Source organism: Haemaphysalis longicornis, unplaced genomic scaffold, assembly GCF_048455015.1.
Source record: "Haemaphysalis longicornis isolate Haplotype H1 unplaced genomic scaffold, Haemaphysalis longicornis Haplotype H1 scaffold_10, whole genome shotgun sequence".
Lineage (NCBI taxonomy): Eukaryota > Metazoa > Arthropoda > Arachnida > Ixodida > Ixodidae > Haemaphysalis > Haemaphysalis longicornis.
The window spans coordinates 51,452,816-51,480,723 of NW_027526204.1; the positions used below are offsets into that span (position 1 = coordinate 51,452,816).

At 46.4% G+C, this 27,908-nt stretch overlaps 1 protein-coding gene and 2 pseudogenes across 2 annotated transcripts; all 3 read right to left on the reverse strand.

Moving 5' to 3' along the window:
- Positions 1 to 1,940: 1,940 nt before the first annotated feature.
- Positions 1,941 to 27,589, reverse strand: LOC144158518 (uncharacterized). Of its 2 annotated transcripts, none has more exons than XM_077689425.1 (5): positions 27,228 to 27,589; positions 24,880 to 25,026; positions 24,754 to 24,816; positions 20,352 to 20,478; positions 1,941 to 3,999 (listed from the first exon to the last, which is right to left on the reverse strand). In XM_077689425.1, exons 2-5 carry the CDS (start codon positions 24,959 to 24,961, stop codon positions 3,210 to 3,212), a joined length of 1,062 nt encoding a protein of 353 aa, XP_077545551.1. In that variant the 5' UTR covers positions 24,962 to 25,026; positions 27,228 to 27,589; the 3' UTR covers positions 1,941 to 3,209. The 2 variants fall into 2 exon arrangements, with proteins under 2 accessions (XP_077545551.1, XP_077545550.1); XM_077689424.1 differs by lacking the exon at positions 27,228 to 27,589 and adding an exon at positions 26,963 to 27,110.
- LOC144158040 (uncharacterized) lies at positions 8,592 to 10,279 on the reverse strand (annotated as a pseudogene).
- On the reverse strand, positions 14,818 to 16,753 carry LOC144157732 (uncharacterized; annotated as a pseudogene).
- Positions 27,590 to 27,908: the final 319 nt, after the last annotated feature.

Here is a 27,908-nt window from a genome sequence, read left to right on the forward strand (position 1 = left end):
GCAGACGACATTCCCCACAGGCCCCACAGCTCCCGCACAAGCGGGAAGGGGTCGTGGTTGTATTTACATTGTTTGATTTTTGATCGCCGCTATCTGTGCAACTGCGAATGACAATCCACAACACAACTTTTCACTACACTATCATCCCCTTTCTCGCATGAGGAACTCTATTTAAGCTATAACTGCCGTTTGAGCGATCAGTGACCAAGACATCTGCGCAGCCTGTTTCGATGCTTCCGCGCAGGTATCGCCATCTCTGGGCCGCTCGGCGCACCGCGCGCCGCTGCGACCGGTCAGCGTAGGCTTGCATCGCGGCAGATGTCTGATCGCCGCTTTTAAAATAAGCCCTGACAACAATACCTAGCACAATTTTTCACCACACTAACACCTACTTTCTCGCATGTGGAACTTCTTTTTAGCAATCAGATTGATTCAGAAGAGCAGCGACAAGCGCGGTTGCTACCGTGGTAGGGTGGCTACCCTACCGTGGTCTGCGCCGGTTCGAGCCGCTGAGTGTGCCGAGCTGGCAGGCGCGGCCGGCGTGTGCGCGGACTGTTTCCGAAGGCAGAAAACGCTTCACGATTGCTTGCTTTATCCATTTCTTGCGAACAAACGCGCAGATTCTACAAATTCAGCTCAGCGATCATCGTAGTTGACCATGGAGCAAAAGCAGTGGGCGGAGCGACGCCGACGACGCATCTCATGCGCGCATCGGGCCGTCTCAAATTCACGCGTACGACTAGTGGCATGCGAATCGCGTGTACCAATCGTACATGTGTGCAGCGCTTAAAGGCATTTTGCGAACTGCCGGCCTTTGTTGAGCTGGCGATCGCACTTCATGCCAGACGACTCCAAGTACTGCTCGCTCTGCTACTCGGCACACGGATCTGTCCGAGATTTCTCTGCCAGCCTTCATTCAGTGATAAGAAGCCGCCTGGTATTATGTGATGACCAGGGGCTGTCATCTTAAGGCGTTATAACACCAACACAGAAGAAAAACTTCGGCTGCTCCTCGTCGCAATGTGGGATTGCCGTGCATACAACGAGAACGCAGCCGGAGGAAACGCCGGCAAACCCTACCGCCTCAACTTCCACTAGGCACGCTAGGTGGCAGCACACCGCAATGAAAAAGGCGGATTCTCCCACACGCAACGCACTCCACTTGCGCGAACTAGCACCGTGAGGGGGGTGGTCACAACCGCAACTACTGCACCTGCCATGCCGTGTCGCCATCTTGTTCATTGGCACTTCTGTCGACAGTGAGCCGGCCCCACATGCTATCTCGCCTGCATCCTTGGCTGCAGCATCCATCGCCAGCGCTGCCTTCACACCATCATCCAGCAAGGGGTCGCGAAGCTCCAGGAATTGCGTCTGCAAGGCAGGGTCGTTAATGCCGCAGACGGTCCCGGAGCAGCGAGTCGAGCTGGTCCCCGAAGGTGCAGCCGCTCGCTAACCTTCGCAGTTCTCTCCGACGAACTGCCAGAGAGTCTCTCTGTCTCAGCGGCTCCGGTTGTTGAAGAGGAAGCGCCTTATTAACGTGGACGGGGCAGGGCTGAAGTGCGAGTGTAGCGTCGTGAGCAGCTCACCTAGTGACTTGTCATGCAGCGTGGCTGGCTTGAGGTCAAGCAGGAGAGCGAAGACACGGGTCCCGCAACTGGCCAGGAAAATGGCGTGCTGTTTTGCCTCGGGTGCGTCGTTCGCCCGCAAAAACACGCCGACTTGTTCCTCGTAGATAGGCCAGGCGGACCATTCACCCTCGAACGGCTCGAGCCTCCCGTACAGCGGCATGGCGTAATGGCGGCCAACGTCGGGGGGCGGTGTCTCGGCGCTCTTGGTGGCTTCGGCCGGTTCTCCCTCGCTGCCAGTGTGACGATTTGGCCCGCATTTGTGAACGTGGGAGGGTCGGGGCACCCTCCAGCCGAGTGACGACCCGTACCGTGCTGGTGGTGACGGTGACTGACCGAGAGCGGCTGTGCTCATCGGTGTTTATTCGCCAGCCACACACAATGCTGCCCACCGAGCCTGATGGGGCCACTGAACTTAGCGGCCAACGAAGATTAGGGCCGGCGGGCGCCACACGCTTGTCACAACTAATTACAAAAGACTATTTACTAACTAGGAAGTCTACATGGCTGGAGACCACTTTGACAGGATATTCTTCAGAACAATGTATCACTCAAAGCAGCATCTCGCAGCTGACACAAAGATAGTGAGACCATTTCACAGCTTTGGTCCTCTCCCACTCTACAGCCACTGCAGCCGTGCCGCTGAAAGAAGCTGAAGGGACGTGGATGAAGAAACATGCACTCTACCTGGTGTCTAAAATTTAGCCAAATTAACCTATGCATTTATATGACTTTTCACTGGTTGCCGTGACAAATCTGCAATACCTTTTTAATCAAGTTGTCTTGGGAGTGGCACAGAGTTCGGTAAAGAGGCAACACAAGTACTACACTTTGGCTTAGCAGGAAGTGTGCATGTAGCTGCCCGAGATAGTAGGTTCTGCCTAAAGATCTGTGAATATTCCCAATTAGCCAATTTATTGTATCATAACTTTTCAACTCATAACACTGATAAAGTGGTTACAACAAAGTGCAGCCACTCAATATAAATCTTTTGAGTCCCTCCTTGAAGACTTTTAAGGCCATACTGCTGACATGGCATCCTTTGTTCTGGTGCCAAGTTATGTAAGACCAAAGCATGCTAGCAAGCAGTTTTTTCAATGTACACATCCCACCACCATTACACCAGTCTTCAGTCTGTTACAGTACAATGTGTGCCAGTGGAAATTTGTCTGAAATTTTTTTTGTAACAGCACACCCCTTGTAACTTGACCAATTTTCCTTCCTGGGAACTTTTCTGATACGTTATTAAATGGCCTGCTTGCTGGTATGAAGCCTTTCATGTATGACAAGTGGACTTTTCTCAACAAAGCTCTTTTGGCAGGTGTTACCCTAATAAGGTCTCTCGCCAGAGTGGTACCTCATATGCGCAATCAGGTTGGATTGTTGAGCAAAGGTACTTGGACATAAGCTACACAGGTAAGGCCTCTCGCCAGAGTGCACTATTTCATGTACAACCAAGTGAGCTTTGACTTTAAAGCTCTTCTGACAGGTGCTACACATGTAAGGCCTCTCACCAGAATGCAACCTTCCATGCACAACCAATTCGGCTTTCTTAGTAAAGCCCTTTTCACAAGTGATACACACCTATTTCCTCGAATGAACTTTTTTATGTTCGTTCAGGTGGGAGCTTTGATTAAAGCGTTTCTGACAGATGCTACAGACATATGGTCGCTCATCTGAGTGCGATCTTTCATGAATAACAAGGTACCTTTTTTGATTAAACCTTTTCTGACAGATTCTGCACACGTATGGCCTCTCAGTAGAGTGCGATCTTTCATGAATAGCCAATTGAGGTCTCGACCCAAAGCTCTTATTACAGAAGCTACACACATAGGACGACCTATCACCAGAATGCACTCTTTCATGGTCAACCAGGGTCTTATTTCGAGTAAAGCTTTTGTGACAGATGCTGCATGCGTAAGGCTTCTTGCCAGAGTGCAATCTTTCATGTGTAACTAAGTTGGCTTTACGATTAAAGCTCCTCTGACAATGGCTACACACATATGGCTTGTCGCCAGAGTGCAATCTTTCATGAACAAGAAGGCTGCTTCTTCTAGCGAAACCCCTTTGACACATGCCACACACATAAGGCCTTTCACCTGAGTGTCCTCTTTCATGATCAAGCAAGATGGATCTGTATGCAAAGCTCTTATTACAAGTGCTACACACATGGAGGTTCTTGCCGTGCTGTCTCCTCATGTGTACATTCAGGCTGCGTTTTTTTTGGAAGGCTTTTTTGCAAACAGTACAGGTGTAGCACTTCGTGGTGGCACACATCTCCCCTTGAGTGGTCCGGTGCTTGCACTGTTCACAGGACAGGCAGAAATACAGGTTTCCTCCACGCTGCGTTTTCTTACTGTCGGTGGAAAAGTTCCTAGGCAGAAAAAATGAGACATAAGATTAGAAATTTCAAAAAAATGTGTGAGAGGAGTGCAAGAAACAAGCTAAATGGCATTTGCTTGACCTAACAAACGAGTCGTGTCTAAAAAATGTGGAGTGTTCACACACTCTTACAATACACAGAACAGAGAAGACATGAGGTGCCTGAAAACTAATCGAGCATTTCATGCCCAAGTTCGCAGATTGAGCGACACAGTAAAGCAGGCTTGGCAATAAATCTTACATGCGCAGATCCTTGCGCATGTAAGCAAACATTAAGCACAGATTAAGCCATTATAAACGTGTGTAAAGTGCCAAGTAGTCTTCTCCATTGTATAATACGTTTTTAAATGTATGGCTGAAGAGAAAGATATTGTCAGGTGTTACAAAATAGCACATTTTAATAATGCACAAAGCACAGCAAAAACTTTATACTCTCGAATTTATAGTACGTGCTGGTCTATCACTACGATCCGCAAATCTTGTGTGAATTCGAGTAGAAAGATGCAAATGCATGACAGCTTTTCATAGAACAACTTGGCTAAAGTGCTTAAATATTTCTAATGCACAGCATTTAATTGCAGAACTGTACACAAAGAGGCCAAGTCTCTGGAACTTGTAGGATGAAATGCAGACTACCTCGATAGTCCTCTTTTGTCAGGGTGTTAAAAGTAAAGCTGTACGTTTAACTTAAAAATTCTTCCTCAATAATCAGGCAAGAACTCTTAAAGGTGCTGTGCCACCAAATTTTAACTCTGTAAAAAGCCTGCTGTAAGCTTCCTTTGCATGCAACGACCCTCAACACGAAGTGCGGGGTACAGCAAGCGCTTAATATATATTTTAATTCGCTTCTAAAAATTACCTAAATGCTCTTCTCGAAATCGGGACCCATCGCTAGCGCCACTAACCATGACGTCAGTGAATTGCCAGCATAACAAAGTTTGTGACGTCATACAATGTTACCGACTCAAGCGACGTCAATGTGAACTCCAGTTAGCACAGTTTGTTTGGTCACACTATGCCGACTCGACGGCGACGACGACGCGACGCCGACGAGTCACCAAACCATCGGCCAACTGCCGAATTGCCAGACTGCGTTGTCACACTACACCGACGGCGACACAAACACGTCGGCCTATGGAAGGGCGCCGTAGTGTGACTGGCTCGCCGACCGAAGACGCCAACGAAACCGGTCGGACTGGTCGCTCGACGCGTCGTCGGGAATCGACCGAGAAGCGAAAACTGCGCCCAGACAACACTCGTGGCGCAATGAACGTGGCTCTGTTTTGTTAGTTTCTCGAGTGTAATAAACTCAGTAAGTTCCATGAAGCCCATACAACTCAACACTAGCGCAAATGCGATCCGTATTTTGGCGTTCGACGCTTCGGCCGTGCTCTTCGGCGACGCTGCTACCCCGGAATGCGTGTGCGATCGGCTCGCCTGTAGAAAATATAAGGTCAGCTTCGTGCAGAACAAGAGTTACGTAGGGTAATTTGGGTAATAAGAGATCAGTATCGGCAAAGTTTTTTAACGTAAAACCAAAGTACGGCAAGCACTATCCCTTCAGTGCAAAATCGCAGTCGCAGCCGGGCACACTTATTTTTGTGAGCGCTTTCGCAAAAGAGCAGAGTTGATGGCGATAAGCTGTTGCGGGGGCTTCGTGGAACCTTGCTGCGCAAGCGCTATTTAAGAAATTTGAGTTCACAAGTCAGGACTTCTGTAAACTAGCTAGTAAATACCGACGTACGACTCCAAGGATGGGCCTCCATCTAGTACACCGGCTATATCGCGGTGTGAAACCGTTTGTTCGGTGGCTCAGTGGTCTCGCGCCTTGCGCCTGCCCGGTCAACGCTGGTAGTTCGATTTGCGGCGGGGGAAACTTTTTTTTTAGCGTTTTTTTAGCATTTTTATGGTTTGCATATCCATGGTTTTCGTTTGTCTGTATCTGAGGATGCAGACAAAGAATCCGTGTCAGAGCTGTCGCGGCTTGACGTGACGAGTCGGCGTGTTTACTTCCGTGGTGAAGCACGCATGTGGGGGAGCAGACGGCGCAGTAAAGTCGCAACGTACCGCAGCGCCGCAAGGTAGACACACGTAGCAGAGCGTCCTCGCAACACTGTGACGTCACTGCTTGAATCGGCGCCCAGAAACCGAAACCGAATCCTGTTCACATGAATCGTGCAATAATTTTTTTACTCAGAATATGTGCATGTGAGATTATGTTTCATGCTTTCTAACGAAATATAAAACGTTTGCAACAAAGAATGCACAAGCAACAAATTTGGTTGCATGCATAACACCTTTAACAAGTGTGGCTGGAAATTTGCAACTTGACTAGCTTACTTTGTATAATGTTGATCAATACAAGCGACATCATTAGTCTAATTTAAGAGGATAGAGATCGCTGAGAATCCCATGTGAAACCACAGTTGCAGTAAAGCACGCTGAATTTGAACACAGCCAGAAATAAAAAAAGTAATGGGCAACCTAAGATTTCTTTTCGGATGTGGGATGCATAAGAAACCCTTCCCAGTGTGTTGTGAAACCACATATGTGGGTGGGTATGTTGATGTTGCGGCCCATGGAGGCCCCAGATCCAACAAAGCTGCTGCAAACTTCATTTTGCGGACATTTTGGAAAGTTAAGTCTATGCACTCAGTGACAACTCCATGAGTTTGGCATGTCGCAGGAATAAGTATAGGTACGTCCTTTGTGTCTGAAGAAAAACTATGCACGTTAGGACAGTGCCACTGAAGGTAGTCAGATACTTCTGTAAGGCTAACAATAAAAAAGTTGTTAACAGGGTTCCACTCAAAGTAACCTGTGCTGAAAATGGCATACAGGGCACTGCCACGGTATCTTAAACCCAATGATGCGAGATGGCAAGTCCTCCTTGTATGTCTTCGTCGTGGAAATGGCATGCAGGCTAAGCCCTTCAACTTTCAACCAATGTTGTGTGCCTGCTTAGCTCTTCCCATTGATAAAGCGTCACTGCTTTTTTCAGCACCTTTGTGAATCCAGTTCAGCGAAATGCCTACATTCTCAGTCAAAAAATGTAAAATGAAACATTGCCTTGGCCACTTTGAGGAATGCCATAAAAATATGCTGCCTGACCAAAACAGAGTTCAGTTTCGATGTGCAAAAGAAGGGATTTGTTGGTGGAATTTCCTGCACCATTTATAATTAATGTCAGAGATATCACTCGGAACTGCACGAAGGCTAAAGCAAGGAACTAAAAAAACGGCTACTGAAAACAACTGTTTTCCCTGATGTCCGCAAGGTTTCCCACATGCTCAAAAAGAGGGGAAAATATACTGGCATCAAAGTTGTCTCTGTTGCATTGAATAAACTTATTGGCCTCAGCTGACGCATGAACGCGGAAGAGCTCATCGGTGACAATTGTTCACAAAACAAACACTTTTCATTCCGCTTCAGAGCAGTGTTGTGTCCGACATTTTCCCCGCGTGTAGAGAGATGATTTACGTCAGATAAGGGGCTGGCTAAACGACAGTCTGTGGACATCAAAACTCCCTCGAAACTGGCACAGGTGATCAGGCAATAGTATTATTATTCCTGCCATTTTTTGCCGCAAATTGAGGCGCTCACCTACTCGTCACAACATGTGGGTTGGAAAAGCTTACGAAGAGCACCGAAAGGAAGAAATGCATGGGGCATAGTCATAAGTAAAACAATTGTGCAAGCAGGGTGACCTCAAATTTACTAAACAATCTTTGTCTTGATGCTTTATAAATTTGTCACCCATATGAGTGACTGACTTCCGTGCTTGTGCCATTTCTTGTAACGTGCAGGGCGTCATTTTTTGTATATGGTGTTTTCTTTCTGCTTCTCTTCTGCCATAACATACTGCACAACCTGGGGAAAAAACTTTTAGAACGTAGTAACCATTATGTGTTGTCATTTCCGGTTTTGTTATCAACTTTTGAATTATCCTAAATGGAACCAATTACCCTAAAGCAGGACCGTATTCACAATGCAGTTCACCTGAATATGCGGATGAAACCTTTTGCCAAATTTGGTGTTACGAACTTTGGCTGTAATAGGATACATTATAAATATTATAAATGCAAGTTTTTTTATTGCATCCAGTGTTCAAACCTGCCAACCCCACAGGGCTCGAAGTACTATAGAAAGTGCCAAGAGTTACTAAAATAGCATAAAAAATTACTAACATGCCATTTTATTTCTCAGAAACTCATTGAGCTGAATAAAATACATAAAAACATCAGAAAAGAGGCACAAAATGTTCTTGGATCTTATAATTGGAGGGATGGGCTAGCATAGTACCGAAATAGTACTCAAGTTCTTCAGGTCTGTTGCCTGAAACAGTTTTACCGTCGTCATACACTGATTTGCCTGGTGGGTACAACTGGCAACACGGGAGATATTACACTCCCGTTGGCTCCTGAAAATAAGAAGGAATTTGAACAAGTGATCTCAAAGCTATGATGAAGTTGGCTGACACACTTTTTCCTTCTGCAGCTCTAAATATGGAGCTGTCTTTTTTGTGGGGGAATGACGCAGTCTTCCAAACAGGAAATTGGTCACATGACGCATCCCTGGGTTCAAAAGGTGGCTCAGCTATGGTTAGGCAAGAGTTTACATCTTGTAAGTAGAGGGTTGGGCTAGCACAGATGTCATTGCAGCCTTGGCCTTCCTCAGAAAGTCTTTACCAAACACCTGCTCATGACATCCCAAGTAAGACTGGGCACTCCTTGCAACAAGCAGCTGCTCAACTGTCTTCATGGACACGGAGGCATGAAACTGTGTGAGCGCCTTTTCGACCTTGCTGAAAACTTTCACTCTGCTTTACAATGCAGGAGTGCCAAGACCCCCCAACATAACTTTCGCAAGTTTAGCGTACTTCAAACTACCATCCACTTCTCGGAGATCAGAGGCCACTTGCCACTGCTCGTCAATCCACTCCTGCTTAGTTACTTCAGTGGGCAGTTCTTCCAACTCAAGATAGCCAAAATCTGCCTCAATGTCGTCCAGAGCAGAATTCATACCTTGCCCTTCTTGAACTGGTACAAGCGCAGGGAAGTGGTTTATAGGTACTTGCTATCAGCAAACCTGGCATGTTCAATGAAAGCAAGCCTTGCAACTTCTGCCTTCTTCAATAGCTCACACTTCAGTAGAAATTTCAAAATCATGAACTCCGTTGCCATCACGAAGAACTTTCTTATTCGTGTAAACACTGCTCCCTTGCTTATTCCTTCAGGTTTTGCAAGCTGTGTGTGGTCTGGTTACCAATTACGAGTCCTCGTCATCTTTTTGCCTGAAGGTTTGACAAACTGCAACATCAGCTCTCTTAGCAGAGTTCCAAGCAGTTCTCGAACGAGATGTACCTGATGGGCTCCACACTGCTTGTCCCATGCCCAAATAGGCTCTTATCGTTGGCTTGCGACTGTGTATGGGTGACCAAGCTGCTACTTATGAGTGGTGATGCGGAGCAAAATCCCGGCTCTCCGAGCGATAGTTCTGATGAAGGAAATGGAAGCAACAACGCGGTACTGGCTGCCATCAAGTCCCTTTCTCTAACCATGGAATCAAGGCACTTAGAAGTGATATCCTCCCTGAATGGAGTTAAAGCTAGTCAAAAACTGCTTGAAGGACGAGTTTTAGATATTAACACTAGGCTTGCTGCTGTAGAATTATAAGTAAACTCGGTGGAGAGCCTTACTACCGACATTCAACGCCTTGTTGCAGAAACTGTGAGCAGCGAGAATGCCGCCATTCAGTCGTGCTTGGATGATCACGGGAATAGGTTTCAACGAGATAATCTTATTTTGCATGGAATAACTGACACGCCTACCAAGACGTGGCCCAAAACTGAAGAAAAAGTTTGTGCCTTTCTCGCGAACACATTTTAGCTGCAGCTGAATGACGAGGGTATCGCACGAGCAGATACAATAGGCGGATACACTGCAAACAAATGCCATCCCATTGTTGTGAATTTTTCTGTGTTCAAAATAAGGGATAACGTCCCAACTATCCAAACTGAAAAGCAGCAGTATAACCTTGGAAGATGATTTTAGCAAGTCAATGAGGCTTTCAAGAAAAAAAGCTCCTTGAGTTTGGTAACCTCAAGGATAACAAAGTTTACATCAACAAAAGTGTTTTTGTATATGTTGCACAAACTGACAGTGTGTGTGAAGTTACACCCTTGAACGTATCCGGCAACACTGGAAATATCGCATGCTCTTCTGCCGCTGGCGATAATGCATGCTCTTCTGCCGCTGTACCATTCTCAGCATTGCCCTAGGAAACTTTGGCTGTTCAGGCACAATGCAAACACGACTATTAATTTTTTGCACCAACATTAGAAGTATTGTAAATAAACGTGGTGCTTTGTCTGCCCTGATAGGTACTTGCTCAGCTGATGTAATATTAACTGAAAAATGGCTTTCCAGTAAAGTGGCCAAATGCGAGTTCTTCACTTGCAAAAAAGCTACAATGTCTTCAAAAAATTAGAAAGAACGCAATGGACGAGGACACAGAAACACAGTAGACTGGACGAGAGCTCACTACCAACTAGTTCATTTCAAAACCCTTCTCAGCATAGAAACGTCAGTACATTAGAGGCGTGCCTGCACACAGACCACCTGAAGAGCAAGCCACATGCAGTGCTACTGATTATGGCATAATAGGCAGAACTCGCCCTCCCGCAAACACACCGAAAAAACGACAAGAACATTGTGCCTGCGCGCCACCTTGTTAAGGTTATGGTGTCACCTTGTGGATATATGGTATCCTCAGGCCTCGTGGCGCTCTTTTGCCTTTTTCTCCCTCACCCTGCCTTTTAGTTTCTGCAGCAGGGATTCCGCAGTCGCCACCAGAATGGTATTTGGAATATGCCCTGATGGCCGCAACCCCTGAATCTGTTGATGAAAACTGGTGGGGGTTGCATGGTCGCAAGACTTTTGGAGGCATACTATATGAAGAAGAGGGGAACAGATTGTGTTAGTCAGACATCAGTGTGTTTACGGGAAAGCAAGTTTCGCCTATTATTCCGTAATCAGTAGCAGTGCATGTGGCTTGCTCTTCAGGCAGTCTGTGCACAGGCGTGCCTCTGATGTACTGACATTTATGTGCTGAGAAGGGTTTCAAAATAAACTAGGTGGTAGTGAGTACTCGTCTAGTCAGCTGTTTCTCTGTCCTTGTCCATTGCACTATTTTTAATATTTTTTGAAGTCATGAACCCATAGAGTTTCTTACAATATACACTAGAGAGGAATCTGGCGCTAGCGTCTACGCAGCTCAAATCAAGGCCGTCTGTGTCGTCATGGACTGCCATTACATCATGCGCTCGCGTCAAATTCATCATTGGCTTGGATTGAAATGTTCCAGTGACTGCAAATTTAAACAAAGTGCCACAAAAACGTGAAGAATAGTGTGCAATTATGTAAATGGAAAACAAAATAGGCTGTTTTCAAACTAAGGAAAAAGGAAGTATTTTTTGAACGTATTTTTGCCGGGACCGTTGTGCCTACTATTCTGCAGACCAAGCTGGCAGTTAACGTGAATATTTTATGCGAAATTTATTACAGACTCTTATTTTATTCATTTTACCATTACTTCAAACAGTAATTTGTTTGAAGAACCTGAAAATGTTTTTGAGCGTGCCTGTGAAAGTGTCGCCTTCGTGGCGAACCGGTGCACCGATTAGTAGCTACAGTTTAACAAAACTTGCTGCTGAGCGAGTTTGTTCATACTTGAAGAAAAAAAGCAAACGTGGTGTTAAGGGGGGACACGTGTTTTAAGAATCGTCCAAAATCGCGAAAATACACATTTTTGAGGTCTTTATACCTTCAAGCACCTACTCTAAAAGTTTCACCGCTGAATTTGATCAGAAAAAATATCAAAAAGGACTTTGAAAATGCAGCAGGAGCCGCAAAACGCTGCAAACCGGGCTAAAAAAAGCTTGTACTTCGCACGCGCGCCACAGTCGAAGCAGACTGCCGGCGGCGGCCATCATGGGCTCGTTTTGTAGCCGATATCTTTAAGCGTATATTACACCATCTCAAAATGGCGTCGCATGAGGAGAACAAGCGTTACCTCCGATTTACCGAAGGCCGTTTTCGAGCCGCTGATTAGCAGGAGCACGCGCGCTCGAGTTGAGCCCCCTGTTCCGCGTCTCTGACTGGCCGGCGCGGTTGCGCCGCCATTTTTTTCCATTTTGTTTTTGCAGCCGCCCGTATGCCGCCACAGTATTTTCAATTCGGGTGCGTTTTCTCTGCCGTTAGTGACTGTGACTCTGTTACAACGTCTTTATGTCTCGTGCCACAATGTCTGGAGACCTTTACCTCAAGGAACTACGCGCTGTAAGCGTACGAAAACACGATGGAAGACACCGTAGACGGCGGTGCCGAGATCGCCTGTCACATACGAACGTGGTCAGAGAAGCGTCGCGTGGAAACGTCCAGATTTAGTTAGCTGTTGTGCTTTGGTTTTATTTGTGAAAAAAAAGTCTCCAGCTCGATATGTTTGTGCTTTTGTTTAGTGTGCATCGACGTTGAAGGAAGTGAAAAGTAGGAACTACGGTACATGAAGTTCAGCAAAAAGTGCAGTTTTCCAGCGCTGTTTACAAAAGTTTTTCATTACGTGCATAGAGCTTTCCGGGTTTTTCTTGCGGTACAGTCACAACTAGTTTTTTTTTCTTGAGGAACAGAGTGACACGGTGCTTTTTATGTTGTGGCTATGCTGTAACAAGAGTTAGAAACAAAAGGTGCATTTTTCTCTCTTATTTTGCGACGTCATGCTCTGCCTTACGGAGTGTTTCACTATCAGGCTTTTGACCTAAGATAATAAGACTGGTACCATTTAATTTGCAATAAATATGTCTAGCAGGTGATGCTGTTTGTATCTCTCTGGTGTCGATCGCCGGATTGAAGTCCACCTACAGCTCCACAGTTTATTTTGTAAGATCACACTCTTCCTTGCAGGGTGTTTCCTTATCTTACTCTTGAGCCAGGATAACAAGACTGGTATAATTTCATTTGTATTGAATTGGTCTAGCAGCAGGCGATGGTATATGTATCACTGAAGCATTGATCACCAAAGTGCATTTCACCTACAGCCTTGCTGTAGGTTTGAGATGCATTGCAGGACAATCTCTAGTTCTGGGTGGCTACTGAGCTTTAGTCTCATTGGTAGCACAAAATAACAGCAGCACATGGTATTTGTGCCTTTCTGTATTCTGAAAAGACACTGAGAGAAAAGGTGAACGAGGATATACAGTTTCTGAAGTGTAACGGTAGAACATTTAATTTTCCTTCGCAATTTGTGCGGTATTTGTGTGAATTTACGTCAATCTTACCAGAGTTATTTTTGCATTGCAGTCACATACTTGATGTGCTTTTCTTCGTGAAGAGCAGAGCTACAAAATGATGCTATTTATATTGTTGTAGCTATGCTGTAGCAAAAGTTACCACGATCTGAAACTTCAGACACTTTTCCTCAGTTTCATTTTTTGCAAGACCATGCTCTGCCTTACGGGGAGTTTTGTAATGTTGCTCTTAGGCTAGGATGACAAGACTGGTACCATTGCATTCGTATTGAATTGACCTAGGGGGTGATGCTGTTTTCATTGCTCTGTCACTGTTTACCTATTGCAAAAATTAATAAAGATGAGGCAATTTTATACAAATTGTTGATATTAAATCTTCACCTTTTTCATACTTTACAAAAGTCTTCGAAATGAATAAGAATAGCACAGCCCCCCAGAGTAGACCTTTGGCATTATGTCCGTATAAATCATCACTGAGTTTGCTGAAGCGACATTGCTCTAAATCTCCCTACGAAATGCCTCAATAAATAAATTTCAAAGTGCTGTATTTTTTTAGCAAATGCAGCTAAAACCAATTATATATTTGAAGTCAGCGTAAAAAACGGCTCAAGACTGCCAATTTTCATCTAGCTGGCACTAATAATAAAAAAAAATTGTTTAATGACCCACCTCCCCCCTTAAGCAATCGTGGGCGAATACTGTATTTTCCGGTTATAAGTCGCACCTTTGTATAAGTCGCACCCCCCCTCAAAATGAGTTTTTCAAAAAAAAATGTATATAAGTCGCACCGGTGTATAAGACGCACCGCTATATAAGACGCGTTTGTTAATTAGGTGCACTCATAGTGAATCAGTCTAGACAGAACTAACTTTTAAAAAATGGTTTATTGATACACACAGATGGCATGTACTTACGGACGGCGTTTAGGCAAAACCATCGAAGTCTTTTTCCTCAGACTCGCTAACAAATATTTCAGTATCTTCAGTGGGAGTTCCACCGGCGCATCACTTTCGTCCTCCGACTCTCTGATGTCTTCTTCGCCAAAATCGTTACCACTCGCGGACCGGTTTACTCCGGCCTTTATCAACCCGGCTACAACTGTTTTTGTAGAAATGGAGTCCCAAGAGTCGGAGACCCATTTTGCCACCTCTCCAAACATCGCGCGTCTCTTGCATGCTGTTATAAATCAGCGCAATCAAGGTGTCATGGCGGACGGAAGTGACGCGACCGGAAGCGGCCCGAAAATCGCAACTTATCCGCAAGCTGTCATTTTAAAAATTAGCAGCACGTTTACCTCCTTGAGAGTAACTCTCTGTAATAATTCATAAGCTGCATTTTGTTTTTGCAACCCAGTTTGATGTTACTTTGAATTTATTCTGAACTGTAGTTACTGCGCATGGTGTAAGTTGCGCGCGGTTGTCGCAGGCCTTTATCATAGTTTTTGACTAGAAAAATCTGCAAATTCTTTGGTGTAACGTCCCGAAGCAACATATGGGCTATGAGAAGCGCCGTACCGGTGGGCTTGGGATTGATTTACACCATAGAGCTGTGTCTCAACGTGTGCTGGCCACGGGCGGCCGCCACGAACCTGATTATTCCATACATTAGTCGCACCGGTGGATAAGACGCACCAACGAAAATTTCAGAAAAAAACCGCGACTTATACACCGGAAAATACGGTACAAGATATGGACGGCCGGAGGCGCCCGTTCCTGTCATATCTTGTCTTCATCGAAGTACATTTTGTTTCTTTTTTTCGTCAGCTACAAATTATTCACTTAGTCATACGTCCTTCAGCTGCAGGATGACCAACCTCAGGTACGATCACGCCCTGCCTGCTGTTTCACCGAACACGGCCACCACAGAACGAAAACGGCTACCTGAAAACGGAGGATTTCGGCATCCTCGTAGCTCGTAGGCCTGTTAATGCATAGTGAAGAAAGCAAATCTTAAAAACCGTCTAAGAATCCAATTGTCATGCTCAAGTCAAAAGCGGGGGTCTTCCCGTAACCCCCCACGACGACATGGATTCCCAGGCGCAGTTTCCTCTCTAGTATACTTACTAAGAAACTCTATGCATAAACCAACTCGCCCAACAAAGCATTCTATTAGGCTACAATGTGTACAGAAGTGACCAGCCCGAGCGCATCAGCGGAGGAACTCTGATTGCGTTATCAAATGACCTAGTATCACATTGCATTCCCGTCACAGTCCCCACCTCTTTGGAATTCGCTTCAGTCAGCATCCGTGTGAACCACAGAGACGCAATGTTCTGCGCAGGCTATCGTGCACCTAACGCCGCAGATCCTTCTTGTGCTGACATGTTTGACTTTTTAAACAAAATTATTATTAGATATCCCAGTGCTCCAATTTTTGTTTTGGGAGACTAATTGTCCTGCAATCTCATGGGATGATCACCCTAAAGTAACCAATGGTTCCCCAGAGTGTCTAGCATTTATTGACTTGTGTAACATACTCCATCTGTCATTTCAGGCTCCTGCCGAGAGACAGCCACTTATTGTTGACAAGCCTCAAGATCTTTTTGGAGTCTATATCGTGGAAATTGGAAAGCTTGTACTCCTTTTCGAGCTTTTCTCAAGGTAGTAAAAAACATCAACTAGTACCTCAGCCACAATCACTAGAAGGCATGCCGACACTTTCTGTGCCGCCTGATTGATCAAAAGCAAACAACACACTATGATGATTGTTTTTATGGCTTTCCTCGAGCCCAGCAGCAACTCTCTTTCGCTCCAACCATGACCAGCACATTACCACACATCATACCAATGCAGTTCTAGAGAGGTATGTTCATGCTCTTTAGCGTGTCCGGAACAAGCGCACAAATGTTTCATCCCTACCCTTAGAGTTGCCTTCGAGAGCAGTCATTGCGAGAAAAGGCAGTGCAAACAGTCCTGTCACAGTACGGCACCATGATAACATAAAGTATTGCATTGTGGCTGGCATCATTGCAACCGTCTGTGGTAAGTGGAACGGAGCTTGCTCTAGGTAGCTTATCACCTCGCCGATTCCTTTGTCGGCCCCTTCCTTCACAAAAGCAGTAGTCCTTGTGCAGCCTCAGGTTTAGTTTTTGGCTTCCTTCGAAACGGAAAAATGTTTCCTAAAGACGTCTCCAGCGTGATCATCCGCCGTGAAGGGAACATTCTGTTCAACAAAAAACGCAGTAAAAAAGCACTCTGCTCGCATTACAGTGTCCAGATTCGCCCTGGGTACGTACCCTTCAAATTTCCCATTAGAGGCCATAAGTTTCACTGAGTCTTTGCTTTTCGTGATATTTAGATAAAGCACAATGATCCGGCGACCAGCGTGCACAATGTTCAAAAACTAAAAATACATCCTGTTCACCTTTACACAACCTCTTCATACACGGAAAATCAGTCCAATAGCTCCAGAGAAACACTTGGAAGTATTTCTTTTACAACATCTCGTTTGCAGCTTGCACTGGATCACGTGTTTAGCTCCGGAAAAAAAACGTACACAATGCAGCACATGGAATAACAAAGAAAAGCAAGCATATTTCCACGAAGTCAATGGCTTTCAGCTTTGGCTCTGAATACAAGCCAACACAGTGTTGCCACCATGGTTTTGCAAAATGGCAGGATGCAGCCAGTAGATTGCATTGTGCGGGCCAACGTTCATTTTGTGATGTTATCGGCACGAATCGTAAACTATAGTTCTCATTACAATACTGGTAAAAATGCGCTGCAAATCAGGCACTTTATGATAAAATCGTGAAACTTGGCATGTGCGGATGTTCACAGGCTCTTTGTATTTTTATTTGTAAAGGAGCACGCTCTACTACCTATGTTCATTGTTACAATTTTTGAATGTGTGAGCGTAAACTGGCTAAACTGCATTCAAAGAGGGGTAAAAAGATGCGTGCCAATCCACCTTGTGAAGGAGGTGGAAAAGCAAACCCGTGAAAACGACACCCACCCATGTGACGTCAAGTGAATTCACACACATGGCTCTACAAAGAGCGCCACGAGAGGTCACGTGACACTATCATGTGGCATTCAGTGAGAACACAGGGGGTAAACTCGCAGCTGTGCTCAGCGAGTACACCGTCTGTCTCGTCAGTCTCCGCGTGTGCTCGTAGCTCATTGGTAAGGCAACGGGCTCTCATTCACTTTCTCTATTCGTTCAAAGTTCGATTCCGGGTAGTGCCAGTAGTTTCTTTTATTTACTCGCGGGAGTTTTCTGTTGGCGCCAATGCTCGCGACAAAACCCTTGGCTGGTAGAGGTAGAAACCTCCGTTTTAAAAAAAGTGCTCAACCTTAAAGGGGCCATGATGACAAAATGAAAGTTTAGTTTATTCAAACGATTGCCTCGTCAGAATCATGCTGACACCACTTCTAATGTAAACTTCGCTCAAATAAGCTGTATTTGGAAAAAATGGAATGGCCATGTGACCAACTAGCTCATTTCCGGCAACCGAACCTATGTCATACCAGCCAGTTTGCGATTGGCAGAGGCCGGAAAAAGCAAGCGCAAATTAGGCAGAACTTATAAGCTTGCCGAAGAAGCTATTTGTGCTTAAATTTAGGGCACATTCTTTTTGTATCAGTAAGAATGGTGCGACAAACAGTGGAAGTTACGAAAGCACACGTAACATAGAAATACCAATGTGTACTGCTGGTGGTACTGCGTGCACTATGCTTCGTTTAGAGGCACAGCACTGTGGGGCTTTCGGGTTGTCTCAGACGACACTGGCCGATTGACACAAGCAACGGTGTCTCACGTGACCATATTTGTCGAGCGAGCACCATGTTTCACGAAATGATTATTTTCTCCATCAACAAAAACAAGCCAGGTCAATACAAACCAAAAGCAGAAAACGGCTTGCCACGGTGTGGTGGCAAGTAAGCAAGTATCCGCTCCACACCAAGTTTAGCTGAAAGACCTGTTCTAATGGTATTATTGCAAACGTCGATCCAACACACAACGTTTTGGTGCGAGAATAAAAATTTTAGCTTAAACTGATTCATTTTGCAGTGAATGAAGCATCGTTTGCTTCCAGACAAGCACTAGGGGCAGTATAGAACATGAAATCTTTCGAATAAAACAAACTTGTATTTTGTATTCATGGCCCTTCAAGGAGAAGGGCAAATTAGGCTTACGGCATCAGTTGCAGAAGCTGAGATGCTTAGCCTACATGACTTAATCACGACCGAAACATACGAGGACTTGCCAGTGTCCGCCAGACATCATATATCTCTTGCACTCAGCAGAATGAACGCCTGTTTTAGGCCTGGGCTCCCTACAGTGTATATGTTCTACATATTAGCCCCGGATGCATGGAATCGACAAGAGAGGGTCAAGTTGAGTGGTGGGTTCAGCTTACTTCAACCCCTCCTGCGTTTATATGAACTCCATCCAATGAATTGAGGCAAGGGGACCGGAGGACTTTCAGGGAAAGGAGCCTTTCAGCTCCGCATGGCCCTAAACTCAGCCCCACAAGAGAGTCAACCCACCCTTTTGCCTGTGGGTCAAACGAATTTGCCCCGACACCTTTTAAATGCGGAGCATTTCTTAGGCTCGCCTGGTCCTGCGTCGTTGATGGCGGTGCCGTCCACACGCTCACTGCGCATGCGCAACTCTCCTCCTTACACCCACAGCTCCGCGATACTACACTATAAAAAAAATAGTTAGCGGCCCCGGTTCCATCCCACGACTCTCTGGCCGCAACGGGAGGTTCGCGGTGCTCTTCCCACTACGCTACAAATCCGGGACAGGAACAAGTGCTACGAACGCGCCTTATGTCCTTGACTCATTCAAACTATGTCAAGAAGCTACTGATACAACGAAGGCACGCGAAGCTGAACGTCAACGGAAACAACGAACTGAAAACTTTAGAGGGGGATGCTGAATTTCCTGTGGGAAAGCTGTGGCGGGAAGCGCCACGAGCCTTGCAGCTCAACCAGCCCCGTCCGCAGCGCCTCTGATGCCGATTGTGGCACGATGCCCCTAGGGATTGGCCAACCAAAGAATCCATCACGAGATAGGTTCGCGTACTCCTCCCACTCTACTGCGCGCACATGCGCCTTGCCAACCAAAGAATCCATCACGAGATAGGTTCGCATACTCCTGCCCCTCTACTGCGCGCGCAGTGTATATAAGCGGCGGAGCGTGCGCTCGGAATTCAGTCAACTGCGATCCTTGGTTGATCCTCGATCCACGTTAGTCGTGTCCCACCACGGAGCTCCGTCGAAGTAGAAGCGATGGAAGCAACAGTACCTTCAACCAGTACTGGGGCCCAAGCCAACAGCAGCATCCCACCACTCGAAGGCAACGTTACCCCACCCTCAACAGCGAGCGATGCAGAAGACAAGACTGTGAGGAGACGAGCATACAACGCTGAACGCAAGCGTTTGAAGCGAGCTGCGGACCCGGGACTTCGTGCACGAGAAGCGGCTGTGAGACATCAACGACGGGCTGTGGATCCTTCACTCGGGGAACAAGAAGCAGCGGAGGAACGGCGACGACGGGCTGCGGATCCTTCACTCGGAGAACGAGAAGCAGCTGCGAAACATCAACGACGGTCTGCAGATCCCGAACTTCGTGCTCGGGAGGTATCATCCATTCGTGAACGTCGAGCTGCGGATCCTTCACTCGGGCAATTCAAAGCTCAACGACAACGTGAACGTCGAGCTGCGGATCCGTCCAATACAACGACGGCACCAGCGAATAAAAGAAATATAATAATGATCACAATATCTCCACCTGTCCTTCCTGTGTCCCAAATTCATGAAACAGTAAATATGAATAATAAAGACGAAACCCTCCCCACATCCAAACGGTAACCACAAACTACCCAATTACGCAACATTCACGCAATACAACCACCTCTATGCGACGCATTTACTCGAGTTCCCCCCGTGGGAAGATGCGGGCAGGCGTTTTTTTCGACTCACCCCATCCGCCTACAGATGGATGGGTCGAGTGAATAAACCTGCTTTACTTGACTCAACTCTTGCTCATTAGGTCCATGTATAGGTGCTATTGCAAGCATTGCAACCCACCGTATGTTGCCAGAACATGGGTCGCAAGAGCAGGTGTGAGGTCCAGCTTCCACTGCAATGTCAGCACCATCTTCCAAAGCAGGCACTTTCTCCGAGGCACCAGCTTCAGTTTTGTCCGTATCCCAAGCTGAAAAGAAACACAATGGCCAGAGCAGCTCAAGACAATGATTGACGTGCAATCCTCACACCGACTTAAGTAAAACTTATATATCCCTTAAAACGGTAGCCTACTTCACTGCAAGCAGATGGCTGTTCGTACTTCAAGCCTTACATTTCCCGCAAATGACAACTGGGCAGTGCTCATAAGCTAATGCAAGTCCTATATTGTATCTTTTCCAGTTTGTGTGTGCTGAAGCTTCAGCATCTCTGCAGACATCATTTTTGCTATTGCAGGGGTGAGACAGCCCAAAGAGATTTGGGAGCAGTTTTCGGAGCAGCAAAATTTCGATTTTGGAGCAGAAGAAGCTTGATTTGGAGCAGGTAGGAACATTTAATACATCGTCTTGTGAGCTTAAAAAATCACAATTTCAGCAATTTGAAGGGTCAAGTACACATTCCAATCAGTTTTGAATACACGTACAGTGAAACAGACTTACGTGAAAGAATTTTTAAAGAGTATCACAAAGTTCTAACTGCACTACCTTTTTCCTGACTGGTGAGATTGTGTTGTGGCTGTACGCAACACTGACAACAAAACTGCCGTTAACATTATCAAATTTAAGGGCTCTGCAATTGTGGCGTGTTTTTTTACCGTTTCAATGCTAAAATGATTATTTTTGTAATCCCAGGCTGCGTTGTACGAACGAGTGTAGTCACGGCAACACTTGAGCAACTTCGAGCTAACGGTCGCATGCCTACCCGTTGCAGTCCGTGGGGCGCACGTCCACCCAGTGATCATTTGAGTAGCGTTACTGTTTAGCCACCTGGTTTTGGGCATTAAATTTCACTTCGCATAGATCAAGTTTTATTAGTCACGTGCTGTGGCAACCATGCAGTCCTGCAGCTATTCGGCGCTGCCTGGACAGGTCGCTGCGCCGCAGCGCCGCCCGCAACTTTCGTGCCAACCCTTCCCTCCCGGGCCGAGGCGCGCGATAGCGCTTCGAAGCATAGCAACACCTCAGCATTTTATAACACCACAACGAGCCAAAAAGTTCAATTCACGAACCCGATTATAGACGCACGCACCGCGTTTCGCACTCAAGGACAAACCACGCCGAAGTCGTAGGCCCCACATTTCAAAACTTTTTTTATGAGCCGCGCAACTTCTCGTAATCTCGCACCAATCTCAAACCATATCCCCGCGTTAACGTCACTGTTCAGAGCCACAATTGATAGAATGAATAGACTGGAACCCAGCTGACAGCGTAAAATAAACCAGGGAAAATATCGGCGATGCGCAGTGAGCGCGTGAAGTAGGCAGTAGCAGGCAGATCAGGCGGCGGCCATGTTTGTAGCCACAGCGATGCCTAATCGGGAAGGCCGTTTCAGCGAACCCGGACAGAAAGCCAATCGTGTTTTAGAAGCTATCATTCGCTTCATTTCTTCAGTCTTTCTATTTTTGTCATTTCTGTGTTTGCAATTGACCACCAATAAAAGCGGTCACTGGGATGCGGGAGGCTTTCGTCCCCACCGGAACTGACATGAGCATCAAAATCCGTGCCTTTCAGGCTCTTTTGGAGCAGTTTAGCGCAATTTTCGCAATGTTCATGCTTTTGGAGCAGCTTGGCGCAGGAAAATGGAATTGTATCAAAAAGGCGCAATATGCGCAGCTGTCTCACCCCTGCTATTGCCATAAGGGAGAGCACAATTGTACGAGTATGCGAATACTTTACTAAACAGGCTCCCTCACCAAAACTTTAACGAAGTTTACAGAGACAAATATGTCATGAAATCTCTTGTACAACTGGTGATGTCTTCCTATGTGTGAGGACAGCAGTACATTTTCACTGGTGCTGCTTAAATATCACAGACTGGAAGGAGACAACATGGTTAAATCAGTATGCTGAAGAGAAGAATGTATCTCATTCATGACCATGCCTATTCGAAATCGTTCAATTTGAACGATACCGTGGAAGCCTCTTTTCAGTGTTCCAAGCATTGCTGAACCAAGTAAAGCTATTTAGAGTTAGCTCAGAAAATGCCCTTTCAAAATCAGTTTTTTTTTATTTTTGCAACAAAAACGTGATTTGTAACAAAGCAAAAACGTCATCACACCCCAGAAGACGCACAGAACACAGCGCTTTTTGTTCTACTACTTCCCCGCTAAGCGGAACGTTCTTAGCTCTCATATCACTGGACGACGTAAACAGGGCCTCCTCCAACACCTCATTCAGGGTTGTCTGAGGTTCTTTCTCTTCGATGCAATTCCAGACAAAGTGGCACCGATGACAGCATCGTTTTCCTCCAAGATCATAGAAAGCGTGTTGGCCAGAATGCCGTGGTTTGCAGCGGCAGGACTGCTGAGTTTTCCTCGTGGGGCATCGTAAAAATGAAACTAAATGCCACATTATTTTTTCTTGCATTGCACAACATAATCTTCTTGGCATTCTGATGAAGTATAGTCATGGACAATTCAAATATGAACCACGGAGCGCACAACCGAAGGTACCGGTGCCGTCACCTGGCAGCGGCCGCGGATAATGCACGGACATGCGCAGTTGAGATGACGGGAGCGAGGCTGCGTGTCCCACTGCGATATGTTGCCCTGTGCTCGCTTGCATGCTTGCCTTGTCGCCATGCCGCAAGAGAGCTGAAAACAATTGTTAGCGATGCGGCGCGAGTTATAGTATCTGCGGCCAGTGTGTGCTCGGCTCACACGAGCGCCTGCTCCCCGTTTGAGCAGGCGTCACATTGCCGACATAGCTTTGTATGTGCAATGCAGTAACTTCAGCAAATAACGATGGACACCTGGGTCTCGCCCAACCCATGCTCAGTAGGGCCCGCTCTGCAAATTTGCCAAAAAAAAAAAAATCGGGCCGCCAAAATTGTTGTGCAAGGGAAACTGACCTATAGAATGGATGCACCAGCATATCTTCTTAATTTTTGTGAATATTACAATTCTACCAGTACTTTTCCCAGCGCACACAATTCTTGCAGTTAATGTATATGATTGGGGACGAATTCTGGTGGTATATATCTCGTTTGCTACAAGCACCGAATCCGCCAAGTGACCCAGCCATGACTCCGTTGAACAAAGGCACATTATTGTTGGCAGTCAGCTCATTGTCAGTTCCCAGGCCACTGCACCACGAACGCCAAACAATGCAGTGCCACCGGAACTAGAGCCACTAAATAAGCTACGCTTAAGAGTAACGGAAGAGGACGGAAGTGACGCGACGGGAAGCGGCACGAAAATCAAAACTTATCTCCAAGCTGTCATTTTAAAAATTAGCAGCACGTTTACCTCCTACAGAGTAACTGTCTGTATTAATTAATGAGCTGCATTTTGTTTTTGCAACCCAGTTTGATGTTACTTTGAATTCATTCTGAACTGTAGTTACTGCGCATGGCGTAAAGTGGCGCGTGGTTGTTGCAGGCCATTATCATTGCTTGTGACTAGAAAAAGCTAAAAATTCTTTGGTGCAATGTCCCGAAGCGACATTGGGGCTATGAGAAATGCCGTACCGCTGGGCTTGGGATTGATTTACACCATAGAGCTGTGTCTCAACGTGCGCTGGCCACGCGCGGCCACCACGAATCAGATTTATTCCATACATAAGTCGCACCGGTGGATAAGACGCACGAACGAAAATTTCAGAAAAAAACACGCGACTTATACACCGGAAAATATGGTACATGAAAAAGTCTTTCGAATGTTTCATAGCAGCCTTCCGCTGTTGGCCCGCCACACCTCTCAATGCCGCGCCTAAGCCTACCACTGACTGGAGGAATAGAGGCGTAACTTCGAACCAGCACCTCGCCGGGGTGAGTTATAGAACGTGGTTATAGAACCACGTTGCCCTACTCCACGAGTGTTCACAGTGGAACGTGGAACCTATCTAGTGGAAGTTTTTGGTGCTATTGCCCTTTGATTTTAAATGCCGCCAGGAGCTATAGTAGTACGGGCAAGAGCAGGCGACTATTTTTAGCAGTTGACGTAGTATTTCATTAGCTATCACAAAAACCAAGCATGCATGAATTTTTTAATTAAGGAACACTGCAAATATTACTTTTGCATTAATTTTCTGCCTTATATTTCCCTAATGGTTTGTTCTTGTTCAACAATGTTGACAAGTATAAACATTGACACTGACGTTTAGATTTGGCTGTGGGTATATAACACGATTTTCCAGCTTCTGTTTCACTTTGGTTGGGTGGCTGCAGAGTCACAGACACACGGACAGACCAAAATTTCCGCGTTTAGCTGCCAAGAAAGACAACCTTTAAAAACAACCACTCTAACCTGGAAATTTCTTTTCTGTTTGGGAGCTGGCACTGGTGAGGATTGTCAGAGCGCACTGTGCACCTGCAAAGAAAATTCAGTCTGTAATGCATTCAGATTTGCAGTCACACAAAACAAGACAGGTACCTCTGGAACTGGTAGTAATGGCGGTTTGTGTCTTTTTGTGGCTGCAGAATACATCCCTGTTGGAAGCAGCATACACAGACATTGCCACAGCGCAGCTCTTGGTCGCCGAAGATGTTGATGTTCTGCCCGTTGTCGGTGTTGTGCCCCCTGGAGGAAAAAAAACAACCCCAGATAAATTTACAGACTAAAAGTAATGCCTGTGAGCCTATTGCCAGTTTCACATCCAGCGAATATTGAAATACAGACCTGTGACCACCAGACATCCCTTCTGCAAACACTGGTAAACAAACCATCCAGATCAGTACAGATAACCATCAAGTTGGTGTAGTAAGCAATGCAAACGAGACATGTTGGAGCTCTTCAGCAGTTCTCCCACATCTTAAAAAAACATAAAAACAACCAGTGAGAAATGACGCAGGACACGAGAAGAAAGAACACAACATGCAGCTGGTACTTCTTGTGTACCGAGTCTTTTTTCGCTGGTTCTTTTTATGTACAGCATGAACAAACTTGCGCCACATTTTGCTCTCTTAAAAAAAGCATTGATCTTGAGCAGTCGATAACAATTTGTAAGCCTGATTCAGGAGTGGAACAGGGTAGATGGGTTTGGGAGCAGTCCGGGAAGCAGGCAAAATTGCCTTGTGCAGCAGGCTTGGAGCAGCCAGAAGGTTTGGAGCACCCAGAAAGGCCATTTGGCAGGGGGCTGGCACAGGCTGTTGTGCCAGCCCCTGCCAATTAACTTTAATCTCTGTATCTACTACATCAGGCATTCTACCATGCACTAGAACCTACAGCAAACCAGGAACGCGGTTTTACTATATCTGGAAATTCACAATATGCAGAGTTATGTACCTTAGGCCCCAGCGAGTGCATCGCATTATCGAAACCTCACGTGCAAAGTCGTAGGAGATCAGATAAGAGGCCTCGCTTTGTGTTAGAAAGACGACATTGTTAAGCGAACTCAGAGCGGCATTCCGTAAAACAAGCCGTTTGCTTGCCTTTTGTTTTATCGAACAGCAGTTTCTGTGCGTGCGAAGCAGAACATAGCTTTGTCTTCGCCTGGCATGGGGTTGCGAAGCCGATGAATGTACACCATAGACTAAATAACGAGAGCATGTTAAAAGGCATATTTAATGCTGAACCATCCTCCACACAAATAAAGCTAACCACAAAGTTCACAGTCGAAAATCAGTAATTACCTCGCAGGAAAGGCAAACTGAATTAATAAACGAGGGCAAAGCGTCCAAGACCCTGACTATTAATACATGCAGCAGCATGTATTGTCAAAAATGGTCGACCAAATCGGTCCATGAAAAACGGTCGACTAGATTGATTGTAGGGTTTTACGCGCTGACACAATGCAGGTGATGAGGCGTGCTGTAGAGGAGGGTTCCGGACCAATTTTGACCACCTGGGGATCTTTAACGTATGCCAAAATATCGTACACACGGGCGTTTTTGCTTTTCGCCTCCACCAGAAAAGCGGGCCGCCACGACCAGGAATCGAACCCGCGTCCTCGTGCTCAGCAGCACAATGCCTTAGCCACTGCAGTGGGTTGGTCAACGAAACTGAAGTTCACCTTTAATAAACTGCAACTTTTCATGCTAATACTACTCGGTTTTCCATCTGTTTGCGATGTGACAAAAACATTTCACCCACTTTCAGCAATTTTCCAGTGTTTGTGGTGCACTGGCCAGCACTGCCAATCAAAAACCGTGCAAATGCAACACAAATAGATCCAAAGTCAAGGCACAGAAGGAGCATAGTGCCTATAGCATGACAGCTAAGCAAAAGCCAGTTTCTATTGCCACTCATAACGTTAATGAAACCGCAACCATAACCTTTACGAAACCGAAAACACGTTTCAGCCACGTTTTCGGGCAGTGGGCCTCAAGGCGGTCTATTTCCCAGTTCAATTCGGGCTCTGCGGCACTGGTAAATGAGTTTGCCACAATGAGGGTGGTTTGGCACAGGGATTTGCAGGTAAACAAGCAGCGACAGCCCGTTTCAAAGGGCACAGCCATAATCACCATCACCACCCTCATGGGAGATTTCACAACGTCTACTACGCCAGCCCCTTTACCTGGTGTTCCGACGCGGTGATTTCAACAGACTGAATCTCAACCAAATAACTGCCCCAACATGTCACTACGCTTTACTACAGGCGCGACTAGAGACGACTGCAGCCAAAGGGTGGCCGTCAGGGGGGCGACATGCATCCGTGCTGTTGAGAAGCCAGCCGCGCTGCCAGAAGCAGTGCCCACCGGACGCCCGACACCGGATCAAAAGTTCGCGACAGACCGCAACGACGGAGACGCGACAAATACTGCCGGCGAAAGCAGACAGACCTGTTTAGCAGCAGCAGCTGTGGCAGCCCGGGGCGGTGTTTGCGCAGAAGTCACGAGGTCCCACGCAGTTTTGGCAGGCGCGCACAACTTGTCCGAGCGCGCGGTAAGGCCGCGACGGGTGACAAAGCCCTGCGTGAGCGGGGCACTAGCATGGGTCACTTTCCTCAAGTCTGCCTTCCCGCGCTGACGACGTTCACACACGCATGATCGACAGGACTAAAATACCGCACACGGCCACACAACGCCCAGTAGAACTACGCAGAACGATGAGGCGCTAACTTTTGAGCATAGAGCTTTTGAGACCCCAATAAAAGGCACTGGCAGCGTCCTGTCAAACGCATGCTCACTATAGTGAAGCCTCCCATCATTGATTTTTCCTGCGTTGGAGGACCGTCTGTGGCGCTACGCGCGTATGTTCTAACTACGTAAACAGCCTCTGATGTTCCAGTGCCGCTTGTGGGGCTGTTACGTGGAGGAATAAAACAGTTTTTAACTTGTCCAGCCACTAAGTAAGCACAGAAACTCCGTCGTCGCATATAGAGCCCCTGGTAGAGTACGACTGACGTCCTACTGCGTTGCACAAGACAAGACCAACGGTTGCACTTGCAAGCATAGACTTCCTCACTACCTTATTGAGAAACTGGAGAATATGCAAGTACTTGTTTGCACGTATGTTATAGT

Bases quoted from the DNA above. Each gene is read 5' to 3' on its own strand.
- LOC144158518 (XM_077689425.1), bottom strand. From the start codon at position 24,961: ATGTCTGTGTATGCTGCTTCCAACAGGGATGTATTCTGCAGCCACAAA. The intron at 24,817-24,879 runs GTACCTGTCTTG...TTTTCTTTGCAG, and splicing joins CATTACTACCAGTTCCAGAG to GTGCACAGTGCGCTCTGACA. The intron at 20,479-24,753 runs GTTAGAGTGGTT...GTTTCTTTTCAG, and splicing joins AACAGAAAAGAAATTTCCAG to CTTGGGATACGGACAAAACT.